At 52.4% G+C, this 19,758-nt stretch overlaps 2 protein-coding genes across 4 annotated transcripts in view; both read left to right on the top strand.

Moving 5' to 3' along the window:
• Positions 1-19,758, top strand: part of ZNF780A (zinc finger protein 780A) — a 428,674-nt gene that overhangs the window by 202,613 nt on the left and 206,303 nt on the right. The window lies entirely within an intron of this gene.
• PLD3 (phospholipase D family member 3) lies at positions 26-19,217 on the top strand. Of its 3 annotated transcripts, none has more exons than XM_061139314.1 (13): positions 26-115; positions 9,565-9,780; positions 10,311-10,443; positions 10,544-10,618; positions 10,712-10,854; positions 11,309-11,492; positions 13,090-13,210; positions 13,291-13,418; positions 14,808-15,008; positions 16,684-16,823; positions 17,422-17,587; positions 18,488-18,587; positions 18,694-19,217. In XM_061139314.1, exons 3-13 carry the CDS (start codon positions 10,417-10,419, stop codon positions 18,879-18,881), a joined length of 1,473 nt encoding a protein of 490 aa, XP_060995297.1. In that variant the 5' UTR covers positions 26-115; positions 9,565-9,780; positions 10,311-10,416; the 3' UTR covers positions 18,882-19,217. The 3 variants fall into 3 exon arrangements, with proteins under 3 accessions (XP_060995297.1, XP_060995298.1, XP_060995299.1); XM_061139315.1 differs by having other exon boundaries at positions 9,565-9,758; XM_061139316.1 differs by lacking the exon at positions 9,565-9,780 and having other exon boundaries at positions 55-115.

Genomic DNA, 19,758 nt, shown 5'->3' on the forward strand with positions numbered 1-19,758 from the left:
AGCCGGAGTGCGCCTGCGCGCGGCGGGGTTTGGGGAGGGGGGGTGGGGCGCTCGGGGTTCCAGCCTAGAAGGTACGAGCGGGGCTGGGTCCCGGAGTGGGAAACGTGGAGTGCAGGTAATGTGCGATCTGGGCGCGCGGCGCCTCGGCTGCCTTCATGTTGTCCTTCCTTTATCATGCATTTCTCCTCTCATATCGTCCTCTGTCCCTTTATGTCTCCGTTCCTCCCGTTATGTTGCATCCTGCTTAAATCGTTATCACTCCCTTGTGTTTCCGCCACTCTCCTAATGTCGCCATCAATCCCCTTAACAAGATTTCGTTCTTTTTAAGTTCCATGGCCACCAAATGTCTCTCCTGTCGTGTCGCCTTCTCCTGTCGCCTACACATCTCTTTTGTTGCTGCTACTCCTTTACAGTGTCCTTCTCATAAATCGTCATCATACCCCCTTGTCACCTTCGCACGCCTCCTGTCCCCTGTGTAAACCACACTTAAGTTTCCTTTCTGTCTTTCTTATCCTTTATGTCTCCGTCAATCACCTGTCACCTTTGCTTCTCTGACAGCCACTGTCCGTGCCTAATGCTTCTAGGGTTTCCCCATTAGGAGTTTGTTTGGTTTTTTTTTTTGCCTTTTCATGTCTCTGTCATTTTCCCCATGTCACCTCTCACATACCAGGTACTAGAGCCCGTTATTCTGGCTCCATCGCTAAACCTCTGGGTAACCTTGACCATCTCATCACACCTTTGCAACTTAGCTTCCTCATTTGTAAAATCTGCACAGGGACACCTGTGTCAGGGATGAGAGTGACGGTCCTGTGAGTTTATTCTGGTGACATGCCTAGCTCGATGTGGCTAATACGATTAATCATCTCACCCTTACCCTCATCCAGTCACCTTCATCCCCTCCTCATTGTCACTCTCCCCCACCCCCCAGCTACCCTCATCATTCCCGAGGTGTCACACTCTTTATATCCTGACAAGTTCTGCTGCAGCAGCCAACCCATGCTGTCCCACGTCACAGTCTCCAAGCTGTCCTCCCCTCCGCCACGTCACCACACCTGGGAGGGTGGCCCATTAGCCATTAAGAGCCTTGCGCATGTCAATATTAGTCTCTCCCTCTTTACCTTGGTGGACAGACTGATTTCCCATCCTCAAATTGAGAGCACTTAGCCCATAGCAAGAGTCGGGCAGGGCTTGGTGGGGGGAAGACTCTAGGTAGCTTAGACCCAACCCTCCCTTGACTCATAAAATCAGGGATACAGAGAGATGAGGCAGGTCTCACCACACCATCAAACCTCAGCAACCCTAAATCCCCAGGTGAAGAGGTGAATATCTTAGTCACTCAGCTTGCCTTAGCAAGGCTGAAGAGGACAGTCATTACAGTGTGTGCAGGGGATTGGAACCCCTCAGGTGCCAATCTTGGTTTTAGCATTTAGTACTTATATAGCTACATGAACTTGGGCGGGTGGCTTAGGGTCCCAGTGCCTCAGTTACTACATCTGTAATATGGGAATGCAAATACAAGTTATTCATTCAATTGATATTTGTTAAGCGTGTTCTACATGCCCAAGATTGTGCTAGGCATGGGGACACATGAGTGAACAAAACAGATTCCCTGGCCTCATGGAGTTTACATTCTGTTAATAGCAATGGCAAGAGACAATACACAAATGGGTAAGTAGATGATATGATATATTGGGGGGTGGGTAGGGAATGCAGAGATTGTAGTTTTAAGTAGGGTGACCTAGTGACATTTGAACAAAGACTTGAAGAGGGGGAGAGAGTGACATGGCTCTCTGGGGGAAGAGCAGCATTCTAGGCAGAAAGTAAAAGTGTTAGTCGCTCAGTTGTGTCCCACTCTGTGACCCCATGGACTGTAGCTGGCCAGGCGCCTCTGTCCATGGAATTCTCCAAGGAAGAATACTGGAGTGGGTAGCCATGCCCTTCTCCAGGGGATCTTCCCAACCAAGGGATTGAACCCAGGTCTCCCACCTTGCAGGCGGATTCTTTACCACCTGAAACACCAGGGTAGCCCCATTCTAGGCAGAGGGAATGGCACGTGCAAAGGCCCTGAGGTAGGAGCCTGCATGGCATCCCTAAGAGGTAGCGAGGAGGCCAGTGAGGGAGGAGAGGGATGGGGGATGAAGTCAGCAGGGTGATGGGGGAAGGTCCCCTGGGGTCTCACGGGCCGTGGAGAAGACTTTGGCTTTACTCTGAGTGAGGCGGGGTTGGAAGAGAGGAGGAATGTGATCTGCTGTGACATGAAGCCACAGTAGCAGCTGGAGAACTTCTACCAAGGATGGACTGGCAAGAGCAGCCTGGCTGGAAGAACAACTGAAGTCCTCTTTTAAAGCTGCACTCATATCCTTTATACTTGGAGAAAGTTTCCAATGTCCTTCTCAAAGATTGAGGGGAGGGAGAAGGGGATGTCGGTAGAGGTTTTGAGAGGCTATTTGGGAGGGAGGGAGGGAGGGAACCACAGGTCTACAGATATTAGATAGCAGGAGAGGGGGCTGTATATACCCAGCACCCTAGGGAACTTGGGCTCGAATCCTGGCTTCCTGGCTTTGTCCCTTTATGCCAATGACTTAACCGCCCTAGGTCTTTAGTTCCCTTATCTGTTTGTTGTTGTTGAGCCCCTAAGTCGTATCTGACTGTGCAACCCCATGGACTGTTGCCCACCAGGCTCCTTTGTCCATGGGACCTCCCAGGCAAGAATACTGGAGTGGGTTGCCATTTCCTACTCCAGGGCATCTTCCCAACCCGGGGATGGAACCTGAATCTCCTGTGTCTCCTGCGTTGGCAGGTGGATTCTTTACCAGAGAGTCACCTGGGGGCAGTTAGGCTAAAACAAAAGAAAATGAAAACACTGTTGTGAGAATTGAATATATAAAGTGTTTTGAGCAGTGCCTGGTTCAATAAACATAAGGATCCCCACTGTCTCTCCCATATCCTACCCTTCCACAGCCACAGATCTCTTGGAGGGTGGCAAGGAAAAGACACTCCACCTTATTTTGTGTTTGTGAGTTGGTTTGACAATATAGTGCCCTGGAACAGAACTGAGCTCTGGGATCAGATTCCCAGCCGACAGATCAACCCTGTGTGACATGGGCAGTGATTTCCCTGAGCCCTGTCTCATCTGAAAAACAGGGATAATAATGCTTTTTTCCCCCAGATGTGTGTTTTTTTTTTTTATCTGTTTGATTTGAGGGGAGGGTTTTGGGGCCACACAGCCTGTGGGATATTCGTTCCCCAACCAGGGATTGAACCTGTGCCCCCTGCGTTGGAAGTATGGCATCTCAACCATGGGAAGTCCCTGTTGTTATTTTCGAGTGGCGACATCAACCACTTTTGCTGTGATGCCACAGCACCCCTCCCTTGTCCCTTTTTCTCCCAGGTACACAGTGTACGATTCACTCATTGATCTATTGTCTCACTCCCTCGACAGAATTTCTTCCTTCCTAGGGACTTTTTTTTTTTCTTCTGTTTTTCTGTGCTGCATCTCCAATTTCTAGATAGGGCTTGTCAGCAGTAGTTGAATAAATACTAGTTGAATCAATAGATGGATGAACTGGCCACTGAGCATCTGCCATGTATTGTCCCTGTGCTGGGTGACGGGGGATACAGCAGTGACAGCCAGCCCGGCCCTCCCCTCATGGATTCCGGACCCATCATCAGGTAGTGACAGTCCAGTGGTCAGGGCCAGGTTGGGAGAGACATAGGCAGAGGGGTCTGGGCTAGGATTGATAAGTCCAGGGGACTGCCAATCCCATGGAGGATGTCTGGACCAGCCAAGGAGTCAGGGAGGGCTTCCTAGAGGAGGTGGTACATAAGCTGATAGAAGTGAGCAACATGAAAAGAGAAAGGTATGCCAGGCAGGAGGGGCAGCTGTGGGCAGGTTTGGTGGTAAATGTGTGGTTTCAGTTCGAGGAACTGAAAGAGATTAAATATGACTAGGCCATGGAGAATGGTACGAGCATAAGCCCAAAAGGTTATCAAGGAAAGGGCTCTGGGAGCCACAGTGAGAAGCTGAGACTTTATCCTATGCACACTGGAGGGCCACAGAGGAGGGGAGGGGCAAGCCAGACTCAGATGGGAATTAGAAGTGTTTGAGTGGAGGCTGGGAGCCACAGGAGGCAGGTAGAATGGGGACCCAGGTGAGAGAGGCCAGTTCATGGCCTTGGAGGGGAGGGGAAAGGGGTGGGTGGGAGACACTCTTGGGAGGCCAAGTGGATAAGTTGTGGGGGACCCAGGACTCTGGGGGCATCAGGGCTTTCTGGGGAAGGTAGAACACAGGCTGAGACCTGAAGGGTGGGTAGGACAGCTGTCCTGGGAATGGGGACCCAGGGGAGGGGCAGGTTTGGGAGAGATGCTAAGGACAATTGGAGACATGGGTATAAGGGGCTTAGGGACACCTGGGTGGAGGTATCTAGGAGGCCATGGGACTTGCAGAGCTGAAGTTCAGAGAGGAGATATGAGTCAGAGACAGCTTTGGAGTCAGAGGAACCAAAACTGTCAGATGGGGAAGGTCCACAGGCGCTGTCCATGGAGAGCCCAGGAGGGCATCATAAGACAGTTGCACTTTGTCCCAAAGGCAGTGGGCAGCCACAGAGGGGGTTTGAGTAGGGATGGGACAGCTTTTGAGTTCCAGTTCCCAAGTATGCACCATTCATGACGGGGTAGGGGGATTCGTGTGTGCCTTTTTTGCTTTTTTTTTTTCTTTACTTGTTTTTCAGACCAAGCATCTTCTATCCCTAGAAGGGGCACCTTCTGTGGTCCTTTGAAATAAAAGATCTACTGCTAAAAACAAAACAAAAACATTTACAAAACCAGTGCTCTGTACTGTTTTCTGTAGACTTGACCACAGATGATTGTGCAGTCAGTCCAAAGGGGTCTGCATAATCAAATGAAAATTGGCCCCTTTAAACCCAAGAACAGGTCTGTTTTGAAGGTCCCTAGGTTTGTAAATGTTTCCTAAGGTCTGGCCTGTCCAGTGCTTCAGATATGCTTCAGCAGCTAAGTGGCCCACTCTGAATTTTACCCTCAGGCTGAAGCTCCACCATCTACACTATTGCCCCAGGCTCAGAACACAAGCTACCTACTGAACCAGTGTCACTGAATCTTAAAGTGACATCTAAGAAAGTCTTTTCTCCCTTCTACTGGTCTTTTCTTCTGGTTTCAGAAGAAAAACAAACATTTATTGAGTGGTTACAATGTGCCGGGCACTCGGTGGGTAGGAATAAATCAGACATAGACTTAGCTTTTCAAGGGACACATAGATAAGTTTATCTGTGATAAACAGTGTGTTCAGGGTACTAGGGGACACAACTCACCAGCCAGCTTGTATCTATCTGAACTGACTGCTGTGGATGGTCATTGACTCTGACCAGCAAATGTCATGTTGGTATATTAGTCTCCCTGCTGTTCTGAGAATGCAAGTGAGGCTCAGAAAAGGTAGCCTCTTCTCCAGGTAAAGCGCAGAGCTGAGATATGAACCAAGGGCTTGGGGACTGTGAGGCCCACCCTCTTAAACCAGCCACCACTCCCCAGACAGGCATTAAGTGATTTTTTTTTTTTTTTTTTTTGACCATGCCACATGGTATACGGGACCTTAGTTTCCCTACTGGGGATCGAAACTGCACGCCATACAGTGGAAGCACAGAGTCTTTACTGAATCACCAAGGAAGTCCCAATCCTCTTTTTATGAATGAGGCCAGCAGGGCTCAGAGAAATAAAGCCCTGTGCCCAATGTTACTGAATATGAAAGTGACAGAGGGCTTCTGGCTGTTCAGTGGCTGAGATTCCACGCTCCCAAAGCAGGGGGGACCCAGATTCAAGCCCTGGTCAGGGAACTAGATCCCACATGCCACAGCTAAAGATCCCATGTGCTGCAACTAAGACCGGGTGCAGCCATATATATATATATATATATATATATATATATATATATATATATGTATGTATCAGAAAATTTCTTTTTAAAAAAGTGACAGAGGTGGGATTTAAACCCTAGATTCATCAGTCCAAAGCACTGCTATGGAAGGGGGATCAAGTTGGGGCGTTCAGGGAACTGTGACCCAACACAGGTGGGTTTTGCTTCCTCCTTGTCCCTGGGCTATGGTGTCACACCCAGGGTCAGACAAGGCACGTGCCAAGGAGACAGGGAGTTATTCAATGGGCTGGTGAAACTACAATTCAGTCCTACAGGCTGGGACTCAAAACACAGCCAAAATCCAAACTGGGACTGAAACCTACTTTCTTTTCATCTAAACCACACACCTGATCTCAGGATTTAATGAAGCTTAGGTTCTTTATGTCTCAGCACAGAAAGAATTCAGTGAGGGACAAAGTGATAGGTGAAAAGTGGACTTATTTAGAGAGAGACACATTCCGTAGACAGGATGTGGTTCATCTCAAGAAGCGAGAATGGCCCTGGGAGAAACACATTCCACAGAGTGTGGGCCATCTCAGAAGGCAAGAGTCCCTGAAATAGGGAGTGGTTGGTTTTTATGGGCTGAGTAATTTCTTTTCTTTTCTTTTTTTTTTGGCTGCACTGGGCAGCATGAAGAATCTTAATTCCCCCATCAGGGATCAAACCCATGCTCCCTGCAGTGGAAGTGCTGAGTCTTATTAATCACTGGACCAGCAGGGAGGTCCCTGGGCTGGGTAATTTCATAGGCTAATGAGTAGGAGGATTGTTCTAACTCTCTTGGAGAAAGGGTAGGGAGATTTCCAGGAATTGGGCCACCATCCACTTTTGGCCCTTTAATGGCCAGCCTTGGAACTGTCATGGCGCCTCTGAGTGTGTCATATGCTAATGTATATAATGAGACTCCAGGTCCATTGAATAAGGTCACTTTCACAAGTTCCAAGAGTGATGACCACATCCAACTTACCAATTTTGAAGCCACCATTCAACTCACTACAACCCCCAAAGGAGATCATATTTCCTCTGCCCAAAACCTACCCTTGGCCCCATTCTTGCCACAGTCCGGGTAGCTCTACATAATCTGGTCCTGTGACCTCTGATTCACCTCCTCTCCCTCCCCTCACTGCCATTCCACTACAGATACAAGCCTCTTCTCTATGCCCACAGGCATACTGCTGCCTCAGGGCCTTTACACTGGCTGTTCTCTGTGCTTAGAATACTGTTCTGTAGCTCTCTTCCTCCCCTCCTTGAAGTTTTTTCCTCAGGTAGCCCTTTCCCTATGTGGCCTTCCTTGTCCTCCTTATTTTCAAATGCAAGTAATCCCACCCCCACCCCAACCCCATCCCTCTTCCCTGAGTCTCTATAGCACTTACTACCTTATAACATATAATTTACTTTTTTTTTTTTGTCTGTCTTTATTCAAGTCTGTTTTGTTCACAGTGATGTCCCCGGTGCTTAAAACAATACCTGGTGCACAATAAAGGTGTGCAAAATTAATGAATAGCCTTGTGAAAAGTAGGTGGTATTTTTACTTTGCCCATTTTGCAGATGGGGACACTAAGGCACAGATGCGTTGTCAGTTCTCTGAAATCAAATAATCGCATACATACTGAGGTTCATATTAAGATCAGGCATCTGGCTCCGGATGCCACAAGTATTAACTGCCTCACCAATCTAACGCAACCTACACCACCTCTCCAGTACTGGTTTTCTTTGTAAGTATGCTAGGTGCGTTTGCTTTGATAAAAATATAGCAAGTCAAAACTCAACCCATCAGTAAAGATTTGTCATCACAGCACAATTTGAAAGCCAAAAGATTACTAACAAACTGAATAAAATGCATCTTCAGTTCAGTTGCTCAGTCACATCAGACTCTTTGCGACCCCACCCAGCTTCCCTGTCCATCACCAACTCCCAGAGCTTGCTCAAACTCATGTCCATTGAGTTTATTTTCTTCCTATTTTTGATTTATCAGCGGCCACCCCAGTTCCCCTGCCTCACCATGCTGTGCGCCATCCCTCACATCTTCCAGCCCTACTTTTCCCCAGTTTTGTTTCTGTTGATCTTAGCTTCCCTCCTGGAGAAGGGAATGGCAACCCACTCCAGTATTCTTGCCTGGAGAATCCCATGGACAGAGGAGCCTGGAGGGCTACAGTCCGTGGGGTCGCAAAGAGTCGGACCCAAATGAGCAACTACTACTACTACTAGCGTCCCTAATTTCATCTCACCTTCTGTTCCAACCAGATAGTCTTAAATAAAGCATTTCTCACCAAGGGCTTTGCAAATAAATAAAAGGCAAACTTGTTTCCTGTGCCATGCCTCCCCTCCCCCAGCCTTCCAGCCTGCGGTCAGCCTTATCGAAGACTGTTACCTTCTGCTTCTCTTGGTGACCTACCCGGAGATCAGATAAGCTTGATCTGTTGCGATCCCTCGCTGGATCCATCCCCTTTTTGGCTGGCTCCCTATGATGGGGTGGGGGTGGGGGAATACTTACTTGTGCTCTTCTGCCTTTAATCAAACTGGGATCAGACGTTGAGGGGGAAGGGGTTTTCAATTTATCCTTTCAGATCTAGGCTGGATCTTGTGGTGAGGGGCGAACCGAACTCCCTTTGAAATTTCCTTTTTTTTTTTTTTAATCACATTAATGCGTGGAATGAATTTTTAAAATCGTGAGAAAACATGGGACGTGGCAACACCTGTGTTCTCTTTATAATTATTTTTTTAACCCGCACAGATATTTTTCTTTTCTGTAAGTCGCTCATATGTCACGATTTTAAGAAAAGAAAATAGGCGTAGGATAAAAAGCAATCCTGACGCAGCCCCAAATCCAGTTGTCAAGGCAACCACTTCTGACGCTGTTGCTTCTTTCAATAATAACCCTTCTCTACCTTTGTGCACTTCCTGCCTGGGTAGGGGAAAGGGGGTCCTGCCCCTCTTTCATTGAGAAAGGTGGGTGGGAAAGGGGGAATCCCTCCAACTTATTTCTCCAGCTGTGGCCTTAAATTCTGCTTTGGAGATATGAGATGGTAAATGGGAAACCCTCCTTATCCCTTCAGCTGGAGCCTGGATTTTTTTTTTTTTTTTTAAACACCAAAAACATTTTGTATTGGGATATAGCCAATTAACAATGTTGTGGTAGTTTTAGGTGAACAGGGAAGGGACTCGGTCACACTATACATGTATCCATTCCCCCCCAACCTCCGCCCCCAGACTGGTAAGAAACGTTTAAAAAATCCCTATCAAAATATCAGTTGGCCTTTTTTTAAAAATCAAATACAGACTGCAATACGGATTACAACAGAAAACCCACCATCCCCTTATCACACCGCGCGCTCTTCCCCTCCCATAGCGTGGGCTGTGTCTTGATTTTGTGGCTACATCCCTAAATCATGTTGTTCAGCCTTGATCATTCCATTTTATTTTATAATTTAAAAAATCATTAGTCTTATTGATGTATTTGTTTTTGACTAGGTAATACATGCCCACGGTACAAAAATTCACAGGTTTTATAGCCGAGAAAAGATGGGGGGGGCTCTTTTTTCTCTTTACCTGAGTCCTCCCTAACCCATATTGGGGGGGCTCTAGGATGGAGCCTAGCGAAGCCATCGCTCAGACCTGTGCTCTTTCTCCACCCCCGCCAGGTTGGCTAGACCGTATCTGGGGGGCCGGCCCCCCCTCTCCCTGCGGTGAGCCCGGACCGGCGCGCTCACTGCGCAGACTCCCCGCTGCAGTGGGCGGAGCCCCTTGGGCCCCGCCCCCTCCTTCCTCCCGCCCCTGCTCAGCCTGTTGGGGCAGAAGCTGGGGCCCCGTGGAGGTAGCAGCAGCTGTCTGCCGAGTAAGGCCGAGGCCCCTCTGGGGTACGGTAGGGGAGGATGATTGGGGGGATGGGGTGGGAGCTGACAGGGAGGCCCCGATGGTCTTGGGCTCTTGGCCTGAGCTGTCTAGTGGTTACCTGAGTGTGAGGTTAAAGGAGCTACCTGGAAAATGACTTCAGGGTAAATCCCAGGGCTCGGAAAAGCCAGGCACAAAAATACTTAGGGCTCCGCTGACCCAGTCCGGAGCTGTCATTTTGGGAGTGTGTAGGATAGGGCTCGGAGAAGGGAAGGTGCTAAATGGGGAGCAGTGCAAGTGCTGACAACAGGCAGGGTGGGCGCTCAGGGGGGCATGGTGGGCACTAAAGCGAGGCAGGGAGGACACCCCAGAGGGATAGGAGGAAGGCAGAGGGGGTGGATTTTGAGGGATTTCGAAATCCCTACTGACCAGCAGTCAGCTTCCTCCTTTAAGGGTGGCGGGCGCAGTGCCAGTAGCCCCCGTGATCACAGACAAGGCTACCCAGTGAGTCCCGTGAGCCCGAGGCTGATCCGTTTTCTGTAATGTCCCCCAAAAGCCTAGAACACCCCACACAGTGCCAGCTTCTGGTCCCCGCAGTTTGGAGACCCTGACACACCCACTTTGGCACCTGGGATCTGCATAACCCCTGACTGCCGGGCACAATGAAGCCTAAACTGATGTACCAAGAGGTAGGTGGATGGGGGACCCAGGGAGGAGGGGCCGGATCAGGAGAGGGTGGGGGCCTTGCTGAACTGACCTGTCACCGCCACCCCCATCCGTGTGCCCCAGCTGAAGGTGCCTGCAGAGGAACCTGCCAACGAACTGCCCATGAATGAGATCGAGGCATGGAAAGCTGCAGAAAAGGTAGGTGCCTCTCGCCACCCTCAGACTGTCTCTGGAGGCTGTGGGCTGGGCTGCTCTCCTTGGGCTGACTGCTCGCCTCCTCCTCCCCCGCAGAAAGCCCGTTGGGTCCTTCTGGTCCTTATCCTGGCGGTTGTGGGCTTCGGTGCCCTGATGACTCAGCTGTTTCTATGGGAATACGGCGACTTGCATCTCTTTGGGCCCAATCAGCGCCCAGCCCCCTGCTATGACCCTTGCGAGTAAGTGGAGGGGGGCGTGGGTGCCTGGGATGGTGGGGGGAGGGGCCCCGCCAGGCCAGGGACACTTCAACACGCACTACGCAGGGCCTGCACCTAGTGGTCAAGACAGAATAAGGGGGTAGCAGAGACTCCCAAGTGGACCGTCACAGTTCTTCCTTCTGTGCCCACCCGCTTCACCCACACTGTTGCCATGGCAACCACAGCGTCATCTTCTATGCCTCTGAGAACAGACAGGCACACATAGACACACATGGCATCTTCCATCCACATCCATGGACAGACAGACAGACACACACACACACACACACACAACCTTCCACAAATCTAGAGAGACAAATGCAGACACACACGAATACATATAGTCTTCCATCCTCCGTGGGCAGACAAGTGAGCACTCACAGTCTAGCCCACCATGGCTGATTCTGCCTCCCTCCCTCCCCGCCTCCCTACCCAGAGCAGTGCTGGTAGAGAGCATTCCCGAGGGCCTGGACTTTCCCAATGCCTCCACGAGCAACCCCTCCACCAGCCAGGCCTGGCTGGGCCTGCTCGCTGGTGCCCACAGCAGCCTGGACATTGCCTCCTTCTACTGGACTCTCACCAACAATGACACCCACACTCAGGAACCCTCTGCTCAGCAGGTACCTGGCAACCTGGGCCCTGGCTGGCAGCAGGGGTGGTGGGAGGCATCGGAGGCAGGGAGATGAAAGGGGTTTCCCTCCAGCCCAGGAGACAGACTGGCATGTCTCATGTAGTGGGTTGGACAAAAGTGTTTGGAAGCAACTGTCTTCACATGGCCCGCTGGACTGGGGGCGTTTTGTCATGGTCATCTGGAGGCCTCTGAATGTCAGGGCATGGGTTTGGTTACGAGGGATTAGGCTAGCAGATACTGCTCATCCACAAGCTGCCCTGAGCCTGTCACACAAAGAAATGGAAACATGGAATGAGTACCAGCCCAGCCTCAAGCCAGGCTCCTGCTTCCCAACTCTGTGACCTCAGGCAGGTCACCTCATCTCGCAGTCTTCCGTTTCTTCATCTGTAGAATGGGGCCATTATCTAGTGTTCACCTCTTGTGAAGATGAAACGGACTGATCCCAGCCAACGACAGCAGTGCCTGACAAGAGTCAGCCCTTTTTAAGCATTTACTATGATAGCCTTGTTAGGGTCTGCAGACAAACTTAAAAAGCATAAAACTTCAAGATTTGAAAAGGAACAGCCTAGGTGGCTAAGACCTTCTTTGAAAGACGTAGTGAATTTGTCCCTCTTCTTCCTTTTCCCTGCTGCACTCTCTGTCAGAGGCAGACTTTAAATGTATTAAAATTGTGGGGGATCATTAAACAGTGCCTGGAAAAAATGCACAACAGTTAAAAATTATATGAGCTGGAAATTCCCTGGTGGTCCCGTGGTTAGGACTCCAAGCGTTCACTGCCAAGGGTGCAGGTTCAATCCCTGATCAAGGAACTAAGATCCTTCAACCTTAAAAAAAAAAGGTACGAGCTTCCATGCCCTGCTGGTTCCTACTGGAGTGATTCAAAGCACAAAGCACAGACATAGAAGGCAGACGGTCTGAGTTCAAATCCTGCTTTCCTGTTGATTTCTAAAACGCTCAGTTTCTTCATCTGCACTTGGGGATAAACTCAGACTTGCCTTATCAATGACAGCTGTGAGAATTCAGAGTTTGGGTGTAAAGGGGCTTAGAAGGGGCCTGGCTCACAGTAGAAAAAAGGGAATCATTGGCTGTTACTGTTATTGGCATCATTCAAGCCTTACTCAGGTCTTCCCAGACTCCCAAGTCTGTGCTGTGCCTTCAACATCCTGCAGGGTGCCTAGAGACCCCTGCTGTGTCAGACCTGACTACCAGGTCAGGGTCTTGGGAAGGACCTGTGAAGAGCAGGAGTGGCAGGGAGACCCTAACAGGGCTCAGAGCAGCGAAGTATTAAAATAGATAAAGAGACTTCCCTGTTGGTCCAGTGGTTAAGACTCCATGTTCTGAATATAGAGGGCACGGGTTTGATCCCTGGTTGGGGAACTAAGATCCCTCATGCCGCACAGCACAGCCAAAAAAATAAAACAGATAAATTAAGGTTTTAACTTCTTAACCTGTAAAGCCTTTCCTAACTGTATTAATGTAAAGCCTGATCAGATCTAGAAGCCTAATCTCAAAACAATTCCGTGGGGTGCTCCGTGGGGCTCGAGAACCAGCTGATCCATTCCCTCAAAGCTGTCTCCTCCCTCCAGGGCGAGGAGGTCCTCCGGCAGCTGCAGACTCTGGCACCCCGAGGTGTGAAGGTCCGCATTACTGTGAGCAAGCCCAATGGGCCTCAGCCCCAGGCAGACCTGCAGGCCCTGCTGCAAAGTGGTGAGCTAGGGGGCCACTGGGGGTGGGCTGGGTCTGGGGCTCCCCAAGCCAGCTCCTGACCTCCACCCCTGTTGGTACAGGTGCCCAGGTCCGCATGGTGGACATGCAGAAGCTGACCCATGGTGTCCTGCACACCAAGTTCTGGGTGGTGGACCAGACCCACTTCTACCTTGGCAGTGCCAACATGGATTGGCGCTCCCTGACCCAGGTCTGCCTGCGCCCTGCCCACTGCCCTTCTAGGTCACTCCCTGCCTCACGGGGCACCCAGCCTCCAACCGTACCCCGACCTCCTGCTACCAGATCTCCAGAAGCATCCCCCAATCCAGCCCTCCATCACCCTCCCCTTGCTCATGGAAGCCCCTTTATACGGCATCCAAGGCCCTGTCCACCCACTTGACCTTCACTACTCACTTCCTGAGAGCCTGCTCTAAGCCCAGCCCTGTTCTGATGCTGAGAACATGATGGCTAACAGGTAGACCTCTTGGAACTCGTGGTCCAGGGCGGAGATGGGCCTGTCACCAGGCAGTGTCAACCCAAAAGGGTCAAGGCTGAGATGGGAGATGGGGAGAAGCACAAGTAGATGGTCAGGATGGAGGACCCAACCTGGGGTATCAAGGAAAATCTCCCAAAGGAGGTGACAGTTAATCTGCTACCTGAAGGAGCTGCAGGAATGAGCATGAGATGGGAAAGGGGTACAGCTGAGGCAGTGATCATGTCTTCAACAAATAGATATTGTGCAAGCCCCTAATTGGGCTTCACTGGTAGCTCAGCTGGTAAAGAATCTGCCTGGAATGCAGGAGACCCCGGTTCAATTCCTGAGTTGGAAAGATCCCCTGGAGAAGGGAGAGGCTCCACACACCAGTATTCTTGGGCTTCCCTGGTGGCTAAGTCAGTAAAGAATCTGCCTGCAATGCAGGAGACCGAGGTTCAATTCCTGTGTTGGGAAGATCCCCTGGAGGAGGGCATGGCAACCCACTTACCTGGAGAGTCCCCATGGACAGAGGAGCCTGGTGGGCTACAGTCCATGGGGTTGCAAAGAGTTGGACACAACTGAGTGACTAGGCTGAAGCCCCTAATCCCACCGACTCTGTGGAAAAACACAGAAAATACAGCCATGGCTGAGACATCCCTCGTGCAACTCCTCCCAGTCCAATGGGGAGACAGGTTTGTCACCAGGGAAAGTGATGAGGGAGGCCCAAGGGACCTTGAAAGCCTAAGGAATGCTTGACACAGGCTGGGCAGTCAAGGCAGAATTCCTGGAGGAGGAAACCCTCAGTGGAGACCTAAGACTGAGCAGGAGCTCAGTAGAAGGTAGAAGCCGCAAAGGTTCAGGAAACTGGAGCTTTGGAGTAACTGACTTTCGCCAAAACTTCAGATTTTAGTCTTGAGTCAAGATCATGTCCATCTCAGGGCTTTAGCTGGGGGAAGGAGGATGGGGGCTAAGGGGCAGAAAGAGGGGAGGTAGGGGCAGGAAGAGGGGGAGACAAGGGCAAAGGGTAGGAAGGGGGACTTGGAGGCAGAAGGAGGGGCTGCAGGGGTCCATGTCACCTGCCGCCACCAGGCCACCACCCTGGGGCTCAGCACTGTGCTCCCACAGGTCAAGGAGCTGGGCGTGGTCATGTACAACTGCAGCTGCCTAGCTCGAGACCTGACCAAGATCTTCGAGGCCTACTGGTTCCTGGGCCAGGCGGGCAGCTCCATCCCGTCAACCTGGCCCCGGCCTTATGACACCCGCTACAATCAAGAGACTCCAATGGAAATCTGCCTCAATGGAACCCCTGCTCTGGCCTACCTGGCGGTGAGTCCAAGGAAAGAGGGGCCTGCCACATGCCCTCCCTGGGCCTCCTCCATCCACCCCTGCCCAGTGATTTGATGGGGATGAGGGAATCCTGACCACTAGCTGTCACTTCTGCTCACTCAGGGGCCTGGGCCATGTCCCAACCTCCCTAGGCTTTGGTTTCATCTAGAAATCTTATGATTGCATCATAATATTTGCAATCTCTTAGGGCTAATGCATTGGAGAAGGAAATGGCAATCCACTCCAGTGTTCTTGCCTGGAGAATCCCAGGGATGGGGGAGCCTGGTGGGCCCCCGTCTATGGGGTCGCACAGAGTCGGACACGACTGACGCGACTTAGCAGCAGCTGCAGCAGGGCTAATGAGGCGGCACGGCTGGATTCATTGAGGCCAATCCCTGGTTGAGCTGTCCACTATGGCCGAATGTCACATTTTTAATCAATTAAGATGAAATGCAGTTAAAAAGTCAGTTCATCAGTCACACTAGCCCCCTTTCAAGGGCTCAGCAGCCACACCTAGCAAGTGGTTGCCATATTGAACAGTGTAGATACAGAACATTTTCATCACTGTGGAATGTTCTGTTGGACTGCACCCACTCCCGACAAGGCACTGCTGTTTTCAGCTGTTGATGTTTTCACTAGTTGGGGTGGCCAACCTGGGACCCCCCAAGCAAGTCACCTGGCCAGGCCCAGCGTCATCATGAAGGGCCCCACTAAGGCATGGATGGGGGGACATAACTCACTGGGGTCCTTTGCTGCAATGATCTCCCACTGGGGAGTAAAGTTTCCCTCATCACCGCTTCCCCTTTCAGAACTTAAGTTTGCTCACCTGTTGGGAGGGTGGAGGGAGCTGGGTGAAGCTCCTGGGGTGGGTGGGAACATGAGGAATGCCATGGAGGTGGGCTGTGAGCCAGTCAGGGACAAAAGTGATTAGAGGGCTTCACTGGTGGTTCAGCTGGTAAAGAATCCACCTGCCAATGCAGGAGATGCAGTTTCCATCCCTGGGTCGGGAAGATCTCCTGGAGGAGGGCATGGCAACCCACTGTAGTCCTCTTGCCTAGAGAATCTCCATGGACAGAAGAGCCTGGCGGGCTACAGTCCATGGGATCACAAAAAGAGTCGGACACGACTTAGCAACTAAACAGCCGCAGCAGCAGCAGCAGAAGAAACTGGTACAACAGTGTAAAACAACTATACGCTAATAAAAAAAAATTTTAAGAGATTAAAGCAGAGGTCCTCAAGCCTGAGCATGCACACTAGAATTACCAGAAGGGCTTGTTAAAACCAGATCCCTGGGCTCCATCCTAAAACCTTGATGCTGTGTGCCCTGTGCAGTGAGGCCCAGGAATTTGCATTTCTACCAAGTTCCCAGGTGATGCTGCTGCTGCCTGACCAGGCACCTCATGTCAAGAACCACAGGGTTAGAGCTTAAGTTCTAGAACCAGACTGCCTAGGTTCAAACCCTGGCTCCGTTCTTCAGCTCTGTGACCTTAGGCAAATCACTTATCCTCTCTGAGCCTCTGTTTGCTCACCTGTGAGCTGGGACGTGGTCATTCTCTCTCCCCTTCATGGAGGCTGAGCATTCAGTGAGATACACAGGGACCTGACTCCTGACTGGCTGTCCGCGGCTGGGGGCCACTGTGAAGGACATGTCTTGACTGTCCCCTTCTCCCCCCAGAGTGCACCCCCACCGCTGTGTCCAAGTGGCCGCACCCCAGACTTGAAGGCCCTGCTCAACGTGGTGGACAACGCCCGGAGTTTCATCTACATCGCGGTCATGAACTACCTGCCCACCATGGAGTTCTCCCACCCACACCGGTACTGCTGGGCACGTGGACAGGGCTCAGGGCCGGAAGCCACGCGAGTGAAAGAGGAGACGGGAGAGGGAGTGATGGGGCCCAGAAAGCAGGCAGGGGGCCAAGGCCAGGGGACAGAGGGAGGGGACGCCGCTGGACGAGACAGAGGTGACAGGGAGAGTGGTCTGGATGCTTGAGACAAGGGAAGGGGGAGAGAGAAAAGGAAGTGAATATTGGGAAAGGAGTATGGAGATGGGGGGACTGGAGGCTGGAGGCAGAGGATGTGGGGTTTCTGGGGGTAGGAAGCAGGGAGTGTGGGCGGGATATGGGGTTAGGGGCTTGAGAGGTGGGACTGAGCGTATTCAGGTTTGGGGTGGCACAGTTGGGATTTGAGATCTGGGATAGGAAGGGGGGATGATTGGATCTGGGGGTTCAGAGCAGGTAGCCTGGGGGCTGCAGACAAGACGATGAGTGGATTGGGTGGGGGTGGGCAGGAGCGGGAGCCAGAGATGGGGTGGTCTTGGGAAATGGGGGCTCTCTGAAACTGCAGCGGGACCCAGGCCTGGCGCCCTAAAGGTGAGGGGAGGCCTCCCTCCATACCCTGCACCCCCCACCCCCAGGTTCTGGCCTGCCATTGACGACGGGCTGCGGCGGGCTGCCTATGAGCGGGGCGTCAAGGTACGCCTGCTGATCAGCTGCTGGGGACACTCTGACCCCTCGATGCGGGCCTTTCTGCTCTCCCTGGCTGCCCTGCGTGACAACCATACCCACTCTGACATCCAGGTGGTAAGCACCTGCCCAGACCCGCCCCTCAGCTCCTGTGCAGGGCAATGCGGGGACACAGCTCCTGTGGCGCTCACCTGTCATCTGACAGAGATGACCTAGAGCGGGCTGTGCCCTAACTAATTGGGGCGGAGGGGGGGGGTGACCACAGGTCAGGGTTGGAATCAACGGCATGGGCAGAGGGGTCAGGGCCAGGATGAGGGAGCCCTGAGGAAGCTCCTGCTACAGCCTAAAGGGTCACAGAAGACTTTCAGGAAAGGGGGACATCTGAGGTAAGACCTCAGGGACGATGATGAATAATCTGCCTGCAGTGCAGGAGACCCGATACAATCCCTGGGTCAGAAGGATTCCCCTGGAGGAGGAAATGGCAACCCACTCCAGTATCTTTTTTTTTTCACTCCAGTATTCTTGCCTGGAATATTCCATGGACAGAGGAGCCTGGCAGGCAACAGTTCATGGGGTCACAAAGAGTCACACACAACTGGGTGACTAACACTTTTAACACTAGAGGGAACAGGTGGCGTGTGAGCCAGTCTTTAGAGGACCCACTCCTCTGAAGGGCTTTGCATACTGTGCTAGTGGTAAAGAACCCACCTGCCAACGCAGGAGACATAAGAGACATGGGTTCGATCTCTGGGTTGGGAGGATGCCCTGGAGGAGGGCATGGCAACCTACTCTAGTATTCTTGCCTAGAGAATCCCAAGGACAGAGGAGCCTGGTGGGCTATGGTCCATAGGGTTGCAAAGAGTTGGACACGACTGAAATGACTTTGCACACACACGTGCACTTCTCTGGGCCCTGTTCTGATCCCCAAGGCCCCCAATCTCGAAGACCTGGTTCCACTCCCCACCCCCAACCCAGGGGCTTCTCTGTCCTCACCCTGCATCTCCCCACCCCTCTCAGAAACTCTTTGTGGTCCCTGCGGACGATGCCCAGGCCCGAATCCCTTATGCCCGCGTCAGCCACAACAAATACATGGTGACCGAACGGGCCACCTACATCGGTGAGTGTTCCAGGAGCACCATGATCAGGGGGCGGGACGAAGGGGTTAGAAGAGGGTCCAGGTGGTGCCCTGGGCCCTGACTCTCTGGACCCCCCACTCCCCATAGGAACCTCCAACTGGTCCGGTAGCTACTTCACCGAGACGGCGGGCACCTCGCTGCTGGTGACGCAGAACGGGCGGGGTGGCCTGCGGAGCCAGCTGGAGGCCGTGTTCCTGAGGGACTGGGACTCCCCTTACAGCCATGACCTTGATGCTGCCGCCGACAGCGTGGGCAACTCCTGTCGCCTGCTCTGAGGCCCGGTCCGATGGCCAGGCCAGGCCTGCAAGGCCCCTGCAGGCTCAGGTGTTCCGGGTCTCCATCCCCTGTCCCCGTGCCCCCCCGCTTCTGTCTGACCCATTGTGGCTCCAACAGGCTCCCCTTCGCAACCACCCCCACCCCGGCCTCCCATCTCTACCTCCGCCCCCACTGGCCTGATGCTGTGGCCCCAGAGGACCCAGCCGAGCTGCAGGAGGGCTCAGCCCCCAGAGGAGAAGTGGGGGTGCATGCTGGGCCCACCCCCCCTGGCCCACCCCACTTCCCAGGGCAAAGAGGGCCCAAGGTCATAATAAGAAGTAAATAACTTGTCTGTACAGCCTGTGCCTGACTGAGTGGTGTGAGGTGGGGTGTCGGGCAGGGGCAGCTGGCATGAGCCTCTGGGGGGACCTCTTTGTGGGTCCTGGGCCCTCAGCATGTGGCCAGTGTGGTTTGGTGTGCGCTGGATGCTCAGCACGTGTCTGGGGTGTGCTGAGCCCTCAGTGGGTGACCAGCATGGGCCAACGTGTGCTGAACGCTCGGTGGATGATGCACGCGAGCTGGTGTGTGCTGAGCATGGGTGTGTGACCTCGTGGGCGGGCATGAACTGAGCCTCCTGGGGCCAGCATGGGGCCACGTGTGCTGCACACTCAGCGTGACCCGAGCCACATGAGCACGCGCCAAGCCACTGCCCTATCCCTGAGGGTGGACTCGCACGTCTGGACACTGGCGTGGATACCGAGCGTGAACTTAATATTTCGCATGTCCCGAGCATGGATACGTGCATGCCAAGCCTGTCACCTGTGGCAAGGACAGGTCAACAGACAATGAGAACTGGGCATCTGGCCAGCTCAGATCGGCACCTACTGAACGCTGAGC

This window comes from Dama dama, chromosome 4, assembly GCF_033118175.1.
Source record: "Dama dama isolate Ldn47 chromosome 4, ASM3311817v1, whole genome shotgun sequence".
Classification (NCBI taxonomy): Eukaryota; Metazoa; Chordata; class Mammalia; order Artiodactyla; family Cervidae; genus Dama; species Dama dama.